This window comes from Diorhabda sublineata, chromosome 6 (assembly GCF_026230105.1).
Source record: "Diorhabda sublineata isolate icDioSubl1.1 chromosome 6, icDioSubl1.1, whole genome shotgun sequence".
In the NCBI taxonomy this organism is placed as follows: domain Eukaryota; kingdom Metazoa; phylum Arthropoda; class Insecta; order Coleoptera; family Chrysomelidae; genus Diorhabda; species Diorhabda sublineata.
Window position 1 is genome coordinate 12,560,836 of NC_079479.1, and position 21,637 is coordinate 12,582,472.

The 21,637-nt window shown below is 30.8% G+C and overlaps 2 protein-coding genes across 3 annotated transcripts; one reads left to right on the top strand and one right to left on the bottom strand.

Moving 5' to 3' along the window:
- Window positions 1-1,669: 1,669 nt before the first annotated feature.
- Window positions 1,670-21,449, bottom strand: LOC130445352 (uncharacterized). Its single transcript, XM_056780931.1, has 7 exons — window positions 20,819-21,449; window positions 11,120-11,393; window positions 3,813-4,039; window positions 3,396-3,756; window positions 3,005-3,343; window positions 2,745-2,936; window positions 1,670-2,561 (listed from the first exon to the last, which is right to left on the bottom strand). Exons 1-7 carry the CDS (start codon window positions 20,900-20,902, stop codon window positions 2,401-2,403), a joined length of 1,638 nt encoding a protein of 545 aa, XP_056636909.1. The 5' UTR covers window positions 20,903-21,449; the 3' UTR covers window positions 1,670-2,400.
- Window positions 4,197-9,430, top strand: LOC130445350 (uncharacterized). Of its 2 annotated transcripts, XM_056780929.1 has the most exons (8): window positions 4,197-4,316; window positions 4,372-5,226; window positions 6,836-7,008; window positions 7,834-8,096; window positions 8,148-8,379; window positions 8,478-8,693; window positions 8,757-8,928; window positions 9,206-9,430. In XM_056780929.1, exons 1-8 carry the CDS (start codon window positions 4,305-4,307, stop codon window positions 9,368-9,370), a joined length of 2,088 nt encoding a protein of 695 aa, XP_056636907.1. In that variant the 5' UTR covers window positions 4,197-4,304; the 3' UTR covers window positions 9,371-9,430. The 2 variants fall into 2 exon arrangements, with proteins under 2 accessions (XP_056636907.1, XP_056636908.1); XM_056780930.1 differs by lacking the exon at window positions 4,372-5,226 and having other exon boundaries at window positions 4,203-4,316.
- Window positions 21,450-21,637: the final 188 nt, after the last annotated feature.

Consider the following 21,637-nt stretch of genomic DNA (forward strand, 5'->3'; position numbering starts at 1 on the left):
TTTTAATCAAATTATAAATTACGAATTTCCCTATATAGGAATCGAATATAGTATTCGGATCCAAAATCCAGTACCCCAACTTTGAGTCATCCACTCCTGATTCATACAATGTGAAGAAACAAAATGGAATACATCCCCTATTGACGAATAATGAAAAAAAATGTCAGGTGACACGTAAAGTTCATTGTTTAATCGAACGCGCCTTTAATAACTTCATCAAAATGGCAAAGGCATTTTTAGCTCAAGTCCGATTATATCGGTTTCTATTATGTAGAGTTTACTTTAGCTTCGATTAGAGCAGGTTATGTTCAATTATTTTAGCTTAGCTCCAATTATTTTAGCTTGTGTCCGATTATTTTAGCTTAGGTCCGATTTATTTTAGCTTCCATAAGGTTAGGTTCATTTAAGTTTGGATTGAATTGAGTTTTCATCGATTTTAGCTCAGATCCGATTATTTCAGTTTCGATCAAGTTAGGTTTATTTTAGCTTAGTTCCAATTGTTTTAGCTTCGATTATGTTAGTTTAGGTCAATTATTTCAGCTTAGGTCCGACTTATTTTAGCTTCAATAGAGTTAGGTTTACTTTTGCTTCGTTTAGACTAGGTTAGGTTCGATTGTTTTAGCTTAGCTCCAATTATTTTTGCTTGTGTCCGATTATTTTAGCTTAGGACCGATTTATTTTAGCTTCAATAAGGTTAGATTTACTTTTGCTTCGATTAGACTAAGTTAGGTTCGATTATTTTAGCTTCAATAGGGTTAGGTTTACTTTTGCTTCGTTTAGACTAGGTTATGTTCGATTATTTCAGCTTATGTTCGATTATTTTAACTTCAATTTACTTTAGCTTGGATTAAATTAGGTTAGGTTCGATTGTTTTAGCTTAGCTCTAATTATTTTAGCTTGTGTCCGATTATTTTAGCTTAGGACCGATTTATTTTAGCTTCAATAACGTTAGATTTACTTTTGCTTCGTTTAGACTAGGTTATGTTCGATTATTTCAGCTTATGTTCGATTATTTTAACTTCAATTTACTTTAGCTTGGATTAAATTAGGTTAGGTTCGATTGTTTCAGCTTAGCTCCAATTATTTTAGCTTGTGTCCGATTATTTTAGCTTAGGACCGATTTATTTTAGCTTCAATAACGTTAGATTTACTTTTGCTTCGTTTAGACTAGGTTATGTTCGATTATTTCAGCTTATGTTCGATTATTTTAACTTCAATTTACTTTAGCTTGGATTAAATTAGGTTAGGTTCGATTGTTTCAGCTTAGCTCCAATTATTTTAGCTTGTGTCCGATTATTTTAGCTTAGGACCGATTTATTTTAGCTTCAATAACGTTAGATTTACTTTTGCTTCGTTTAGACTAGGTTATGTTCGATTATTTCAGCTTATGTTCGATTATTTTAACTTCAATTTACTTTAGCTTGGATTAAATTAGGTTAGGTTCGATTGTTTTAGCTTAGCTCCAATTATTTTAGCTTGGATCCGATTATTTTAGCTTAGGACCGATTTATTTTAGCTTCAATAAGGTTAGATTTACTTTTGCTTCGATTAGACTAAGTTAGGTTCGATTATTTTAGCTTCAATAGGGTTAGGTTTACTTTTGTTTCGATTAGACTAGATTATGCTCGATTATTTCAGCTTATGTCCGATTATTTTAACTTCAATTTACTTTAGCTTGGATTAAATTAGGTTAGGTTCGATTGTTTTAGCTTAGCTCCAATTATTTTAGCTTGTGTCCGATTATTTTAGCTTAGGACCGATTTATTTTAGCTTCAATAAGGTTAGATTTACTTTTGCTTCGATTAGACTAAGTTAGGTTCGATTATTTTAGCTTCAATAGGGTTAGGTTTACTTTTGTTTCGATTAGACTAGATTATGCTCGATTATTTCAGCTTATGTTCGATTATTTTAACTTCAATTTACTTTAGCTTGGATTAAATTAGGTTAGGTTCGATTGTTTTAGCTTAGCTCCAATTATTTTAGCTTGTGTCCGATTATTTTAGCTTAGGACCGATTTATTTTAGCTTCAATAAGGTTAGATTTACTTTTGCTTCGATAAGACTAGGTTAGGTTCAATTATTTTAGCTTGGGTCCGTTTATTTTATCACTAACTAGATTGTGAGTTCTCGAAAACGCTAAACTAACGTGTTTTTATTAAGTTTCGATATTTTCGGATATCTATAAATAAAACAATCGTAAATAGAGTTCAAATATGAACGAGTCATTTAAAAATTCCCAGAATAAAGAAAATATAATCTCCTTGAATTGTCACCATATGCGAATATCTAGATACTAAATTAGTAGATAAAATTTAAAAAAAATACTTATTTGAGTTATTATATACACATCAATAGAAATACGAGTCTGTTTTGATCCACTATATACTAAAACTAGAAAATATTAACTGACAGCTTCGTCTTTAACGTCAATGATAATGGTTGTTTTCGGTTTCCTCACGTGTCTGATGAACATTTCTATAGACCACAACAATATGACAACTATCGCCATGATGTTTAACGTGTGAATACACGCACCGTAGCTCCACAAATCTTTCAACAAACCTAAAAACAAAATAACACTGTTACTTCGATTTTAATATATAAAGCGGAAGATTTAACCGTAGTAATAAATAAACAATTTTTTTTAAATAAATTAGTGTGTTAAGTGTTAGTGAATAGTTTAGTGTATAAATCCCCCTCGTCCGTTTTGTGATTAAAACCGTTTAAATATGAAACGATACGTACCCAAACTTTGTCCTACCGTTAATGATAATAAAGCTTTGGTAACCATATTAAGACCAACGGCAGATGGTAATTTCTCTTTTGAAATATACTCGGATATGACCAAATTTTGATTTATCACGGCGACTGCTCGCCAATAACCAACAATAAACGCAACTATCATTAAAGAAGTATAATTCGGCATCAAAATCTCAACTAAAACAAAAATATCAATCGCGTTAGGTACTGAAAACGTTTTTTTTTTTTGAAAAATCGGTACTAACCTGAACGCATAAGCGACAACATTACGGTACCGAACATGAAGAATTTTCTATTACTGAATTTCATTCTTCTGCAAATTTCCGAAGCGGTGATCCTTCCTAATACGTCTGCCGATGATAAACAAGTCATCACGGTTGTCGTTTGAAACACCGTCAAATCGGCTTCGTCTTGTAAAAATATAGGAAAAAATGCCCCGAACGAGACGGTCGAAACGTAAACTAAACCTAAACCTACTACAATATGAACGTAGATAGGATCTTTTAGTAAATCGAAACCTAAGGTATTGATGATTTTTCGGAACCAGTGGTGATTTTTATCTTCATGATTCAGCTTGAAATGGCCTGTAATGAAAAAAAGCTGCCGGAAAAGGTACAAACAAACTCTAATACTCACTATTTCCTAGTTCCATAGCAGATTCGTTATAATTATCTTCGATGTGGCTTTTCAGTATTCCTTGACTATAAGATTTGATCATTCCTTTCGCCGATGAAATTTTACGTTCCGTATTCGAGATTTTCCTTCCGCTGCTGACAGGTTTATTGTCGTTATTCGAAACGGTGGTATCGCCGTTAGAAATATTCCGATCGTTTATCGAAACTTTTCTTTCAACAATTGGAGCTTTCAGCAATTTCTCTTCTTCCGGTTTAGTTACGGTATTAACTTCATTTTGAACATCCCCCGTAGGTTTTACGGAAGCGTTTTCGATGCTCGCAACGTCCTCTGTTGGACCCCATTTTTTACAACAGAATACCGGCTGAAAATTTCGAATTTACTTATAGAATTAATCGATTTGCTTCGGAATTTTGTTACCTTGAAAAATGCGGCTCCGATGATGCCAGTATAACTTACGAAACCTAAAATAAGAGTAGTGCCACTATAATCGTATTTCTTCAACAACATTCCTATGAAAGGTGGCATTGTCATTTGTCCTACTGAAGTCCCCGCCATTGAGATTCCTACAGCTGTACTTTTTTTCGTTGTAAAATACTCATTTATAACTAAAAATGTACCAGAAGCCAAAAGTCCCAAACCAAATCCTACAAATTAGATTTGTTTAAACAAAACGATTTTATAATTAAATGAAAAATAAATTTTGGTATAACCCTCGTATATATATAAAATAGAAAAAGAAGAATATAATATCTGGTTGTACATTTAAGATATCCAGCATACGATTAATATAATAACGAAGAAGAAAATGACGTATAGTTTTATAGGTTATAGTTGATCGTAACCTACCAGTATGTACAAATTTGAATATTATAATTTTATAAAGTGATTTTATTATTTATTTTTATCAGTATGGATTGTGAGGTATGTATTATAATATCAAATAAAATTTTTATCAACTTTCTAATTAATCTTTTAGGGTTTAGTGACTAAAGTTGATTCGTTTTATGGTTATTTTGAAGTTGACGATAAATACCGAATATATTTGTGCCTATTGAAAAACAGTAATGACGAAATTAAATTACCACAATTGCATTCAATGTCCGAATCAAAAAAGTTGCATAAATCATTAAATACTTTCGTAGCTTGTTCATCTTCTACTGTAACGAGCAAATCAAAAAATATTACAAAGTCGAATTATTTTACGAATTTAATTAAAACGAATAAGTTAGGCGCTGCAGATGTATTTATAATTGATCGAGCTTTACGAATATTTGAAAAACATTTCAGTTTTGAAAATGATATAACGGGTAAAAAAGTTTTTAGTAACCTGGTTGAAACGATTATCGAATTGAATGTGTCACCAGGCGAAATTCACAATCGACGTTGTTTGAATAAATGTTTAACTAATTTTTCGATTTCTTCTATAAATTCTTGTAAACATGTCGAAATTAATTCTTCGAAATACAATGATTTTCCCCCTTGGTCATTTGGAGTACATAAGAAACCAAAAACTGACAATTATCTTTTTGGATTCGTTTATGTCGATCCTCAATACGGTTTTTTAATGTTGAAAGATAATTTTCACAAGATCGTCTGTATTTTTCATGGTAACGAAGATATTGTAGAAAATTCTTACGTTCTTATAAAAAATTATAAAATTATTTCGGAAATATATAAAGAAAAGAAAATACCCAATTTAGAATATTTATTAACACATTCTGAGGATGTTATTATTGTACACAATAATAAAAAGCATTTAGAAATGTACGGACACGTTCTACCGAAAAAATTCAAATACACAATGGATTTTATAATTATAAGGAAAAGTACTGTAAGTTTAACTAGATGCTTTACAATTCACTTTTAGTTACCGGATTCGTTACTATATTGTTGCTTTTCTTGAACTTCGACATTCTTTATTATTTTTCCCCCCAACAAATCAACTTTTCCGTTGGAAATTATAGTTTCGACATCAGAATCCGAACTGTCGTCAGAAGAATCGTCACGACCTATTCCCGGTAAAATTGCGACGCATTTTAAAGCAGATTTTGGAACTTTTACTAAATATTGAACGTTTCCGTTAGATTCACCTTTTCCTCCAGATTCATCAGCCATCGGTCTTTTTCTATTATTCTGTTGCAAATTGCTCATATTCCCTTTCAATTTTAATTACTAAACGTAATTGTAATTAGTCGTATCCTCCTTTCGTTCTTTTTATTTATCTATATTTATACCAACTTTTCATTATCACAAATTCAATTTTTAATAAGTTAGTAAATTCAAACGAAACTTTTTTATGTTCAAAACACTAAATTTTTGCAAGTTCGCCTGAACGTATTTAGATATCATTATATGTCAAATATGTGGGAGAAGTAAAAATAATTGTCAGCTGTCAGATTTACCGATGTTACCCGATTGTATTGACCTGTGGTGTATTTAAAATTTTTGTCCTCAATTTTTTCACATAACATTGAATACAATATTTTTCCAGGAGGGGATAATGAAAAATATCATACAGGGCGTTTAAAATCCAAGCAAAATTTACAATTATACTAAAATTATTTTTGTTTCTTATTCCAAAACAGAACACAACAAATTTGGATTTATTCCATCATAGATTTAAAAAAAATGTATATGAATAACATTTTGTTAATATTAATTGCCATAGAAAAGGCTAAAAAAATATTCTTCCTGAACCACAGTTTCTATAATTTGTCATCTAATCAATCTGAACACTGTCTGCCATGCGTTTCAGAAATTCGAAGTTTTTCCCATTTCATTTATTTATTGTAATTGATACTGTAAGTTAGGTTAGGTTAGGTTATAATAAGTAATATTTTGAATAAATCTTACGACATATTAGGTAGTAGAAAACAAGGTTATTCAAATTTTATTTCGAAACAATGTAATAAATTGTTTTTTAAAATGTAATAAATTATTTGTTCGAAAAAAATCTATCAAATAAATAACAGTTATTCAAAACATAATAATAAATACTTTATCTTTCTAATTGATAATTATTAAAATTATTTTTAATTTCATCATGTAAATATTTTTTGAGTACACCTCTGTACTAGTCGATCGGGTAAAATCGGAAATTGAGGCAGCCATTATTATACCTATTAGGTTAAGTTTGGGGAATTGTTTTGTTTATTGTTATTTAAAATTTTGAATAATTTAATAATTATTATTATAACAAGATGAATTTTATACGGTAAAACAATTTGTGAATAAATATTCAGATTATATACTCAACTTTAAAAAGTTGAAAGTAAAAGTGGCTAGAACGATTTCGTAATGTTTGTAATTTCTTCGATAAATGTCTTAATTTGAGAATTAAATTATACAATGAACAATATATACAATAATATCGAAAATGATGTTACTATTTTTACAAAAAGTCTACAGTAAAACAACAAATATACGATAAATCATTTTAGCTATGCGTGGGATACAGCAAAACACCAGAAACGTATTTGCAAATAAAAATAATAAAGAAAAACGACGATAAAATTGAGGACACTATTTTTATAACTTTACCTTCTCAATATACTATAATTGTTTTACATTTGAAAGAAGGTTTCAAGTACAGACTTCATCACAATGAACCTTTGTAAGTATAAGTGTTTACTTCATTTTACAATGAAGTTTGTAGATAGATAAGTATATTGAAGACCCGATTATTATACTGATTAAGTTCCAAATTAATCACATAATACAGGTGGTCAAAAAAAGATAATATCCGAATTGTGATCTAGATAATATTGTAGATTATCCTCTTAGTTGAAATAATATAAATAAATAATTGACATAGGACCTAAAGTGTAAATACAGGATGTTTGATCCGATAAAATTGAGTTTTTTGATATTTTTGAGTACAAAATGTATGATTCCTCGTTCGTTAAAATTAATACTTTTTATAATTTTTCCTAAACGTGAGATTTAAATGTAATTGAAACTACAAATGTTTTACAATTTTTCTGCTATCTGTTAATTCCAGATTTTCTTAGGTCTGCCTGTTATTTGATTGCACCTTAACTTTATTTGTTATTTTGACATATCGTTTCAATTATTCATTCGTCCTCTACTTCTTTCTTTCTTATTCTGTCCATATCAACATATCAGTGAACGTATTACACGGTAACCATAATAACAATTGTCCCTATAACTATTCTACTGAACGTGTTGTGTAATCGACCAAAATTACACGTTTTTGATTAATCATGGCAACCTTATTAATCTGTTTCTTTTACATGAATTGTCACCCCTAAATATTTAATAATTTCCTCTTCCATCACTATGTTTATCTGTTTATTTTTCCCCTATATATACTACTTTTGATTTCTCAACCTTACTCTTCAGATTTCTCTTCTTGTAATTATAAAGATTGGAGATTCCAAGTTGTTTTTGTTAATAATTGTATATATAATATTTTAAGGAGAGAAGAATTGAATACAGAACTTTATTCTATAGAAAAGCTAAAAAATTTAACGATTAATGAAAACGATGCTTATTTTGAGGAGTTGGAAATATCTGATAACGAATTATGTACACCTGTTTTAAAAATAAGAGATTGCAAAGAGTATTTATCTAAAAATTCGAACCTGTTCTCTTTCGAGGGGGTTATAGAGCAAAGGGGATTTGTTAAGAACCTTTCTCAAAAATTACTAAGAACATCATTGTATGGTTTTTCAACACCAGGTTAGTATTATTTATAAAGTAAAATATTTTCCCCTCACCTCATTTTTTTAGGTAAAGAAACTCACACTTTAAAATTTGGTTACCAAGAAAATGGTAACGACTCGAACGTTACTGTATATTTAAACGATTGGATAAATAGATTGATGCCGTTGGGCTTGATACCACAAATGAGGGTGAAATTGAAACACGTCCAACCCAAATCTACTTATATAAAATCAACAATCTTCACTTCAATAGAAATTATGTCTTATGATCAAACTGTCGATTTCCATACAGTAAATCTGTGAGTCACTTCTTTATACTGCTTACTAACCAGATAATATTTTCTTTACCAGCTCAAAATGCTTGGTTATTTAAAATTTATTTTTTTCTTATTTTTAGCTTTGAAAATCACGAGATTGATTGGGGACCACCGTATTTTCTCAGTAAGGGAAATTATATACCTCAAGGTGTGATAGTTTGGTCAAAAGTTTATAACTTTCACATCCTCGAGTTAAAAATGAGTAATAGTTGTAAAGAATGTGATATTATTGTTGAACGTTCTGGTAAATGCAGTTACTGTGGCCGGAACGAAACTTTATTTAAATTTTTCATGATGTAAGTTAAGACCGTTTATATAATAGTTTCTTTTTATTTTTATTTTTTAATAATCATTATTAGAATGCACGTAAACGATGTTTTCGGAATAAGCAGGATAATTGTGAAAGATGCAAAATTTTTGAGGATAGTGTTGAATCTAACAGAAGCACAATTTTCCGTATGGTTAGAAGCGTTTAAAAGTATTGGAGAATTTTCTTTCAATATCCATGAAAAGAACATGCAGTTTAGTCAAGTGAGTTTAAAACGCACTTGAATTTTTTTTTTTTTCAAAAGTAGTTCAAACGAACAAAATATTTTTGTTTTTTTCCTTCTAGATCAAGTGAGTTTAAATCGTACTTAAATTTTGATTTTTCGAGTTTTTTTTTTCAAAAGTAGTTCAAACAAACAAAATATTTTTTGATTTTTATCTTCCAGATTGAGTTTAAACCGTACTAGAATTTTGACTTTTTTAATTTTATTTTCAAAAGTAGTTCAAACGAACAAAATAATTTTTGTTTTTTGTCGTCTAGATGTTCGATATGAATAATTTTGAAAATGTTTTATCGCAATACATCACGACTTTCAACAATTCATTGTCGGACAACGTGGAGTTGAAATGTCGCAAATTGGTACCGAAAAAGAATACGAAAAATGTTTATCCGAATTGGTACTACTTGGATGCTAGAAGAAGTTGACAATTTTCATCAAAAATCCATATATTTTCCTAATTTTAATTATAACATTGTACTTAAAAATAATTTTTGTTTCATTTCAACCATTTATAAAGAATTTTTATAGATTTATCATTTTACGAGGGATGTTTGAAAAGCTTCCTATTCCAAATAAAAACATATTATTTTTAAATAAAGTAAGATATTACATCCTCGTTTAATAAAATATTTATCTTCAATGAAAAAAATCGGAAAAATTTACTGCGGGCTGGATCTGGAGAATACTGTTAACTAATTCAAACTCATTAAAAAAGGATTTTTTCTTTTTAAAACTTATTTTTATTTGTTCTCACTTTCTCCTTAAATCTTATCGAGCAATGATGCTTCTTCACTTTGATATTTTTCAAGTCTCATTTTGATCTATTTTTATAATTATACGAGGATAATTTTTACGTCAATACATTTCCAAAATGTTCAATTTTCTTCAAATATGAGAACAGAATTTTTTTGATGTTAAAGAATAGGAAAAGGTCACTGGAGACCAGATTTGGAGAATAAATTTAAAATGTAATTTTATCCATGGTGATAGCTGAAATGTAAACATGCACCTAGACATGATGGAAAAGCACTTTTTCATGATTTTTTGTCTATTTTAGTGGAAATCCATGCCTCCTTAAATTGATTTAAAACTTGGGGAATGGGAAAAGTTGCTATGGGGCAGTTCTGGAAAATCAATTCAACATGTGATTTTGTCGATGGTGATAGCTGGAGTGTAAAAATGCACCTAGACATGATGGGAAAGCACTTTTTCACGATCTTTTCCTTCCCGAGAGTGATTATAGCTTCTCGATGTCGCTTTTCAAAGTTAATTTCCTCGTTCTATGGCAATTTCTATCCCCAAAACTAAATCTAAAAGTCAAGACTTGAGAAGAAGTCACTGTGAACCAGATATAGATCATTCAGTGTCTGGTCATTTCATTTAAATTGTGATTTTATCCACGGTGATGATTTATTCCTTCAGATGAGTCAATATTCCTTATTCAAATCCATTTCCCAAATCGATATAGTTCACATAATAGACTTCAGTTTTCTTGTCTGACGAAAATCTCTGTTCCTAATGCTCAATTATGAGATTACAGAATAAAAAAAATTCATTGTGTGCTAAATCTGGAGAATGTGGTGCAGGATCAATCGATTAAAAGTGTAATTTGAGTCAAGGTGACTACTGAAGTGTGAACAGGTTTTCCTGAAGGAGGAGAATAATTTTTCACGATTTCTACCCTTTCATGAGTAAATCGAAATCAAAGTTTAATCTTTTACATAGTAGTGTTTGCAAACTAGACTATAATTTCCTGGGTGGATGACTATTTCTGTACCAAAACCCAAAATTTTGAGTTAAAGGAATAGAAAAAAATCACTGGGAGATAAATCTGGAGAATATAATGTAGAATTAATAACTTTTAGTGTAATTTAGATGATGTGTTGTCCTAAATGAGAAACACATTTTTTCGTAGTTTCCACCTTTTTATGTGTAAATATTTTTTCTCAAAGTTTTTATTTCAAGTAAATACACATTTACAAAATAAGCTATTATTTGCCCCTTCGACGAAAATCTATACAAAAACGTAGATTAGGAAAAAGTTACTTGGGACCAGATCTGGGGAATACGGTGGATCTTAATTAATTGATTTTTGATATTTCTTTAGTTTTCCATGGAATAATTACAAGAATCGATTTCGAAAAAAAAAGAGGTTAGAAATGTCGAAATCTTACCTGTCATTACACTGTATCCGATAACGATGTGCCATGTGGCGGTACCAAAACTGGAAACGATCATACCGGTACCCACGAAACCGATACCGATCAACGTAAAAGTCCTAATATCTAATAATTTCAGTAGAGGTCCTACTATAAGTCCCGTACAATTAGTCACTACAACGCTCAAAGCTAACACTAAAGTGATTCCAGTCGCGTGACCGCCTCCGATTTTTTTCAGGTATTCCCCAAAAATCAGTCCAAAGTTGGCGAACATCGCCTGATTCACCATCTGTAACAAAAAAAAAACTACAGCAAAATGTCGATATTCAATTGAATCGTTTAGAAAAATAAATAACAAAGAATTCCGCCGTTTTTATCAGAATTTTTATATTGAGTTGTGTTAGAATGGATTATCGAGACTTTCCAAAAAGAAAAGTTTCTTAGCGGGGTTACTAACTAGTGAAATGAGTATTATAAGCGCTTCTTTAAAATTCGTCCCGGTATATAATTTTTGCGATCGGAATTCTTCGATGATTTTCGCAGTTCTTCAAGTTGGAATACAGGTTAAGTGCATGTCATATAAGCATAGTGTTAATGTTGAGGGCTCTGCAACCTGCAAGCTTCTAGAGCTACAGGATGCTTGGAAACGAGGTCGACGTCAGGATTTTAAAAAATTGATGAAAGATCTAGTTTTGTACGAGACTAATCTCAATGGTTCGTTGTATCTCGAAATTTCAGTTTGGCGGTACAATGTACATGGATAATAAGGGAAAAGGCGAATACTGTCGTCCAAAACGCCCGTCAACATAATGAGGTGAAGAAGTTGATGAATTCTGATCACAAATCAATTGGGTGTCCAGAAAACCATCCAGCATTCTAGGAACCTCCTCCACGCGATATTCCTCAAGAGTGGACTACCCGATGTATAACAAAATCAGCGTCATACCCTTAGATCCCCGATTTCGCGTTGCCAGACTTTCTTTTATTCTCAAAAGATTGCAGAAAAGACTAGATTTTGAGACGATGTCTCTTAAGGATATATCCGTTCAAGGTTTCCAGGTACCAGATCTTGACACATTATTTTTCCGGAAAAAGGTCTAGGAAATGAGCGAAAGGGATAAGATGGATAAGTGGCGCCATTGTATCTACGCCATATTCCCTCATCACGACAATATGGCGTCAATTTTTTTACGTAATTACCACCCGCCAGGATGTTGGTGTCAATTTTTGAGATACAATTGAAATATGGGAAATTGCGTTTATGAATAGATTGATTTGACCACGAAAGGTACAAAAATTAAAAACGATCGATATAATACACGTTAGCTAAATTTTATATTTTTCTCATTATTCATAAACGAGATAATTAAAATTTTTTTCATCTGATTACAGTTATCGGTACTTATCGATTACCACAGATATATATTTATCAAAAAAAAAATTATACTTAAATTTTTTTCAAACTACATGTGTATGGTTTCGAAATAAATTTTATTTTTCCGTAAAAAAATTCCATAAAACGTATTAATGTTCCAAATTGTTAAATTTATTCAAAAATAACAGTAAAACTACGAGGTGTGATCAATAATTAAAATATGATGCTTTTAGCTGGCCTTGTAGTTCAACCAAAGTTAAATCTTAAACAAAAAGTCGCGTGGTACTAAGTTTGGTATATATACAGGATAAAAACATGCATAAAAAAGCGAAATATGACATACGATAAAGAAGAATGTCGTTGATACATATTACGAGTCACATCACTCACATTGTGTGTGTTTTTGAAGTTATTCCTCATCCTTAATTCTCTTTTTAACCCTGTACTACTTGCAAACAGACGTCAATTAAAAGCTATACACCCTGTATAAATATAAAGATGTCACTTTTATCAGAAATTGTTTTTAGTAGAAAAAAATCAGATAAATAAGTGGACGTCTTTTTTTTCATATGTATCTAATAAATTCAAGAAAATGTTCCATTTTTTACAAAACTATACCTTTTTTTATTCATATAACATCACTCAATAAGTCGCATGACTGACACACAGATGGCGCTGCTATTGTCAAATCTATATGAAGTACCAACTGTCAAAAGACTATGTATCAAATGTCATGACATTTCGATTAGACAGATAAAAGTGACAGCTATTTAAGTGAAGCTGCTTCATCAAAAAATACTGTACAAGTACAGCGATGGTTTAAAAAGTAACAAATTGTAATTGGTTTGCTGAATTTGCGTAGACGATGATGGTGAACGTTCTGGTCGTCAAAATGAGGTGGTTACTCCAAAAAACATCAAATTAAGTCCACAAATTGGTTATATCTAATAGGAAATTGAAATTTCGAAAGATAACTGACGATGAGCTTTTTTCAAAGTGGGTGCCGCGTTTACTCACAGTCGATCAAAACCAACAACGTGTCGATGATTCAGACCAGTGTTTGGTCATGTTTACACGTCGTGAAACAGATTTGTGACAATGGATCCATCACTTCACTCAGGAATCAAAACGATCATCATCTGAGTGGACTGCAGCTGATAAACCATGTTCAAAGCGTTCAAAGTCACAATAATCAGCTGTGAAGGTTATGGCTTCAGTATTTTGGGATGCGCATGCTCGACTATCTCCAATCAATACCATATAGAGTTGTTGGATCGTGTGAATACAAAATCCAAGAAAAAACGGCCTCATATGTCGAAGAAAAAACCACTGATTCACCAAAATAATGCACCGATTCACAAATCGAAGATAACGATGGTTAAATTGCTTCCACATCCACCGTGTAGTGCAGATCTGATCACCTGTGACTACTGAACACAAAAAAATGATAGTCAGTAAGAGATTCAGCTCAATTGGAGCTTATTTTGAGGCAAATGATTGTATTGCTCTTGAAGGAGATTTCATCGATGAATAAAATCGATTTCTGACAAAAAAATGTGTCACGACTTATTAAGTGATGATGATACTCGTTACTCGATTCTTGATACTACGAATATAAAATACATCCTGTATATATGAGATAAGCTGTGTGCAAACCACATTATACATAAATATTTGAGATATAAACGTCATTATCTCTGTTTAAAATTAAAATAGTTTTTTTTTAATTGTTTTATTTAACGAGCGTTCTTATCAAACAAATTGTGTTGATTTCAATTGTACTGACAATAAACACCAACAAACAATATTTTTAAGTATTTTTTTATTAATTATACGCCAGGACCGAATCTAGCAGGTGTGCAGCGCTCGAATTTGACGCAAAATTATCTGCAACGTTCTGCATACACTCAAATAGGTAGATGTAAAATAAGTATATGTGAAACGATTCTTCGCGTCTCGCATGTAAAAAATGTTTTAATCATGTTTTCATTAATCATTTAGGGACCAGCTCGACATCATCTAAATATACAGAGTGGTTGTTTTCAATTTTAATGCCTAGACTAGCGCATCTTGTAGACTTTCTAACCATCCACACTCTTTATTTATTATTTGAGGCGCGTCCGTAAAACCGACACGACAGACATTCGAGCGTACCGTCCACACTAAATCGGGCTTAAGGTCGCACACTTAAAGAAAGCAGCTTAATAGTTCAAACTGGATTCCATTCGTGATCGGACTTTTAGGTTCGTGCATTTATTTTTCGAATTATATTACGTAGAAAGACTTTGGCTTTATATGGATACAAAGAAGTTTCGTTTCGACATAAATTAAATTCCTAGTAACACTAAATACAACAAATATTATTTTTTTTTTTCATTGATTTGTTATCATCGATTCAATCAACTTATCGTTTTCCAATATTTTCATTGCAATATTTAAAATTCATTTTTTTATTGTTGAAATATTTGCTATAACGAAACGAACGACATAATCACGTGTGTTTTTTCAGCATTTATCGTGTTTTTATGTATCACGCCGCGTCCACATGTTCACGATCGAATAACAAAACTCATATTAAGGCGACATCGCTTTTGTTTTCAACCTATTTATAAATACCCGTAAATATGTACCAGTCGTTTGTTGGGCAAACAATTTTTAATTATTACAACACACATACACATTCATAGTCAAGTAACATTGAAAAAAAAAATTTGCTGATATCAAAGGTCAAAAAAACGACACGTTGAAAGTTTGAACAAGTTTTGTATGCAGGACCGTCTTCGTCATACTGGAAAGTGAAACCACTTGTGAATCGTTTACAAAATGAATTAAAAAAAATTATTATAACACATAGTTTTTTTATATTAAAATTAAACCCTTACAGATACAAATAACGTTTTTCGAAACAAAAAATTGATCATTGTATTAATAAAAAATGATCTGAATAACCAGGTGGTTGGTACACGTGTGCAGAATGATTGCAAACATCACAATTGGAGAGAGAACGAATTAGAATAGAAAGAGACAGGACGAAAAAGACATGGATAGGAGAGTTAATTACAAATTTGAGAAGAGTGGAGTTGAGTTTTTGGAATATATGTGGTTTTCAAGGCCTGAAGTGCTGAAATATAATGTAATTTCATTTCCTCGGTCAACTTACAAGGAATAGGTAGATTGAGGCTTTGGAATCGGATCTTTTATTACCAATGAAGAAATAGCCACCCTATTCCTACCCTTCTCTTGATAATGGTTTTAAACTGGAAGCCGAAACGTTGAGAATTTTGAAAATTTCAACGTACATATATATACATATCGTTTAGATTTTGAAAAAATAAATTATATAAAGATTCCACATTCTAATCGACTTGTTTTAACTTTAATTTTTTTAATTTCAAAAAAGTTAGTAACAAAAATCAAAAAACTCTATATTTATCTCTATTGTCATTTTAAATGTTATTTTTTGAATCTAATAATAAAATGATGTAAATAATTCTCCATTTTTTCATATTTTCATACAATATATAGTTAATTGAAAGCTTGGGACGTCTATTAAAAATAGTACGCTTTGGTGTTTGATTGCCACAGTCCCACAACTTTTACGTCCGTTAATGATAATCAAATCCTAATTGTGGGTATATTGAATGGAAAATCCCTTTCTTTCAAGATATTATACTATTATAATAAAAACTAATATAATTTTGAAAGTAAAGTTTTCTATTTTAAAACATTTTTAACCTTGTTCAAGAATATATTTTGGTTTTTGAGCTAAAGGTTATAAAACCAGGTATAAGTTTAAATATAAAATCGATAATACAATTCCAAAATATATTAAATTTAGGTAGTAGGTAGTTAGTTCTCTCCGATCCTTAACATTTTAAGGAGATAACTCCGAAACTCTAGCAGAAATAAAACAAAAAAATTATCTGTACAATGTTAAATTAGAGACTATGAAAATATATGTTTTGTACTTTTCCATTTTTTTTTCTAATGGAGAAACGATGAAAAGGGGGAATACTTTGCCTTCAGCAATTCAATCATTCAACTAGTTTCAAATTTAATGCGATAAAAAATCAATAACGATAATTATTATTAATTAATTTCAGTCCAACAACCTTTCACTAACATTAAAAAAATCATCATCATCTTTTTATGTGTTAATCAACTACCGACATAGTTAGTTAGTGGTAGTATCTGGATTTATCAACACTTTCCCTTAATCTGTTTAATATATCGAAAACTTGTTTTCATGAAAAATTTATCTATTGAATATAACAATTATCGAAATATGTTCAAAATATTTATATTGGATACGAGTTGAATTTTGTTATGTTATCGGTTACCTAATGTTCAAGTATAAGTTTTTAATCAAAATATTAGATAAAGTAATTTATTATCAAAACGTACGTCATCAAATAAATGAGCTGTAAATCGTTTACTGATTAGGATTACTCAAAAATCCGTTTTTGGATCATTTGTAAAACAATAAGATAACGAGAAAATTTGAAATGAAAAAAAAAACAACTCCTTTCGTGGGTATATGCCGCGACGAATAATGAATTAAATTTTTCTTAAAAACGACTCCGTAAACCATATTTTTTCCGTGTTTATAATTGTAGTTTAGTCCCAGACGTGACTTTTTAGCAAATTCGGATTTGGAAGTTTCGAAATGGATACAACTAAGAAAATATCGTCTTAAAGATTATACAGAAGGTGTATCATAAGTAACGAAGAACCGCATCGAGTTTACGAAAATGCTAATTTCAAACATAATTTAGTTCGTAAGGCAATACTGAGAAATGTTAGATTGAAATTTGCAAGTTCAAGTTACTATAACTTTATAAGGTAAATCTTTTATTCATGTCATACGGTGATCTAACACATGTTGACCTTGATTAATATATTTAACAGTATCTGTATAAATTTATTTTTTTTTTCACTGCTATACGTAAAAAATTAACAAATAATAATAATGGGTTAACGTTGTGCTTTTTATTTATATTAAATTATAATTATATAGAATTTATTCAAGTACCTACAGGGGGTTTACAACTAATTCAGTTCGAAAAAGTCTTTGAAAACTTAAGAGCAAGAATTAAAAAAAAAACCAACTTGCCAGGGGGCTATTTTAAAGAGGTACAATTCGAAAATAGCGTTGAAACTAGTCATTTAAATATCAAAATTGAATGAATGAAAAACAAATTATCAAATGTATCAAATAACTATGGATTAAAATACACTAATTCATTCATTTCACCGAAATTTTGAAACAATTTTTGGGAAAAATGCAAATTTTGTCTGTATTGCTTCTAAAATAGATGATCAAATTAATAATTTTGCGAGGCCCCTACGTGGTAGGCGCTGCTTTATACGTGATTCAAGACACGTGGTCATTTCTAATAAAGAACTGAAATTCTCAGAATTATTCAATATAAATGTTGTAGCCACGAAAATTTTAATTTTTACTCAAATGATTCGTCCAGAATACAGCTCCAGCTAATTTTCCAATTGTTTTTGAGACACCCTCTATATTTTGATCTAATTATAAGATATCGTAGAGCTTCAACTCGATAGGGTTGCTTTGTTAATAATTAAGTATTATTTTGAATACGTCCCTGTTGTTTTTTTTTGTGAAATATTTTAGAAGAAAATAGAAAAATTATTTTTACATTACGAAGTAATTAACATGAAAGATCCTTCACTTTAACGGAATACAAAATATTCAAAGAAATGTTTGCAATAAAATACAAAAGCACGTAGCGTGGTAAATGGGACGTTAAAACTTGTGTTGAGGTCAACAGGCTTCACATCGCTGCATATTTCAACTATGTAGAATTATTTTCACCAAATATCGAATAAAATCGCATTTAAATAATTTTTTTTAAAGTTGTTTCATTTTTATTAATAAATTAGTACATTTATTTATGTTTCTAATCAAATACGACATATTAGAACAATTCGTTACGTTTTTTTTTGTGGGTTTTTCGTCTTTTATGGAAGCTGTTTCGTAAATCAGAGGTTCCCAAAATTTTTTAATTCTCAGATTACTTTCAATACAAAATAGTTTAGAAATTTTATATTTTCACGGTCCCCTCGTTTTTTGGATCTACAAAATCGAAAAATCGTCCGATTTCAATGAATTTTTTTAAAATCTTCGTTTTCACGGCGGATTTACAAAAAAAATTATGGGAACAAAAAAGGTTTGAAAAGCAGACCAAATTTAAACATTTTTTCTGAATTTTTAGCACACCCCCCCTAATCTAAGCTAACCTAATCAATGTTTTTTAATTTTTTTGTCATAAATCCACCGTAAAAACGAAGATTTTACAAAAAAAAATCATCGAAATCAGATGATTTTCTCGAGCCAAAAAAAACGAGGGGACCGCGAAAATATAAAATTACCAACAGTTTGGCTGTAAATTTGTGCTGCATTTTTAAAACTCGTATTTTAGAATAAATCAATGAAATAAATCAAATTTAATAGTATTTTTGAGTAAACAGCACGCAAATTTATTTTTTCATTTGAAAAATTTGTTAGAATATTTTACAATTATTACGATATATTGCAAATTATTTGAAAAAAAAACACATTGACGACGTGCTGAATCAATAATAAAAATTTTACGTTTCCAACAAAACTTTCGTCGTTTTTTTCAAATTGTCTGTCTTGTAACTTGTCAGATAACCCACGTAGTTGAAAAATTTCGAGAATCAAAACACTTTTAATAATATAGTATGGGTGGGTAGATCATTAAAAAAACTTATAGTCTTCAAATAAATGCATACAGATAACGAGAATTGTTTTATTAAGGATAAGTTGATGGGATCAACTAAACAAATAATTTCTATAAAACCCCAGACTTTAGTGTCAATAAAGCTTAGATCTAGATTTGAGACGGCTTAAAGTTATGTTACGAGGATGGTTCTAAAAGTACCTGGTCCAACAAAGAAAACACAAAAAATTTTATATGAGAATCGACAAGTTTCTATGTGACGACATCGCTTTTCCTTTATTGAAAAAATTTCGACCATCGAGGGGGCTAAATCTGGCGAATAGGGTACTTCTTAGTCATTTACGGCCGTTTTTGCTTGATTTGTACGCTGAATAAGTTCGCATAATACTTGCCGTTGATAGTTTTTCTTTTTTCAAGATAGTCAATGGAAAAAATCTCACAAAACCTGCAGTTGGAACGGTTTTCGTCTTCTTTAGAGCCCATTCTCCCTATTCAGTGCATCCCGACGCGAAAATTCGACTTAACTTTTGTGAAACACTCGATGGAACATCTATCTTCAGGACGATGTTTTTGTTCCATTGTAAGCAAACGCCAAATTTCCAGTTTATACGCGATGTACTGCACTTTTTGAAATGTCTACTAGGCCTAGTAGCTCGCGCACTTTCAGTCGACGATCACCAAGTTCCGCTTCATGGTTTTTGTTTAACATTTCTGGTTTCATCACCTCATTTAATCGACTATTGCGCTGCTGGTCTCCGCAGATCGTACAGTCTCCTTTGAACCTTTTCACCCTTAATAACGAAAGGGCAGTTTCATCCAGAAAAGAATCTAGTTCAGCTTTTATTTTCCATGTTAACTAATTCACTGGAAACGTTCACCTTTGATAGCAGCCCAACAAATACTAAACAACGTGGTATCTTCAAACTACGGTGGTATTTTCAAGCAACTACCGCCATCTCTAGGTCATGCCAGGTACTTCTGGGACTTTTTTCGTTACGTCGTACGTCGTCTGTCAAAATTTTGACGTTAGAAAATAGTAAAAAGTTACTGAGAGACAAATATTGTGAATACGGTGGGTCACTCAGGAATATAATTAAATATCCAGATTAAACCGCTTCAATAAAGCCTCTTAAATCATTCAGTAGCATTTGTTTAGTTTTTTTCGATGATATTATCGCAGGTTTTTATTATGTCGAACGTGAGTCAAATTGATATAACCAAGTTTGAATTTTGCCGCCGAAAATTCGACGATCATAAACTAATTTTTAGGTCGATATTCAATTTTCTATATTTTCGGAAAAATTTCCAAATATGCGATTGTTAAGGCTTCCACAATGGCGGATTTTTCAGTAAAAAACTCTCGATATGTTATAAAAGTGCTGACTTTTCATACAACCCTCGTAAAACGATTTTGAGTATTGTTAATTGATTTAAAAATTTCTGAAAGTAATGAAATATGTTGATTTATCGGAAAAAAAACAAACAAAAATATTTATTTTGTTGTTATAAATACATTTTCCATCCCACTCATTTCTATTATTGTCATCGCGATATTTATGGAAAATTTTGTGCGTTGATTAATGAAATTAATAAAAAAAAAATTCTTACGTTGATAAGAGCAGCGCCACAAACTACCATCCATCCCCATCCCCCGTCAGGAGGCGTTTTAGAAGCACTTTGTGATTTATCCATTTTCCAAAAAAAAATGTCACTCAAAATTATATCCCGCAAAGTATCACCTCCCGGATAATACTGATTTTATTAGAGAAATCGAAAAGTATATGTACCATCATCACACATGACATCTCTTATCACTTCAATTCCGTGGATAAATTCTCACTATCGGATGATAATCTCTGATTGTCATAGGAACGTCGTCGATTACGAAAACGGTTTTCTCAACACCAATAATAAAAATACAATAAATGTGTGGTAGTTAATTAGCGGTTTTCATTTAGTGTAGCCGATACGGCGACAGTTCGACTAGCGCTCGTTTTAAAAATAACCGAATTGAATTTATTTACAATTTCGTACCGACGACCCGAACACGTAAATCCCATCGTTTAATCTAAGCGGAAATATCAGCGATAATCGTTATTTGGTATGTGTGAGTGTTTTATAGAGAAAGGTATTCAGTAACATCCAGTTTATATGGACTAAATTCCGATTGGAGTAAACTGTTCGAAAATTCCCGCGTTTAAATTAAAAATCTTCAAAAGGAGAACGAATTCATTCAGTCCGATGTAGACCAGGGTCGAAGCCTTCGAAAAATTGTGAAAAAATAATAATAATGGGGTAAAACATTCATTAACATCCAGTTTATATGGACTAAATTCCGATTGGAGTAAATTGTTCGAAAATTCCCGCGTTTAAATGAAAAATCTTCAAAAGGAGAACGAATTCATTCAGTCCGATGTAGACCAGGGT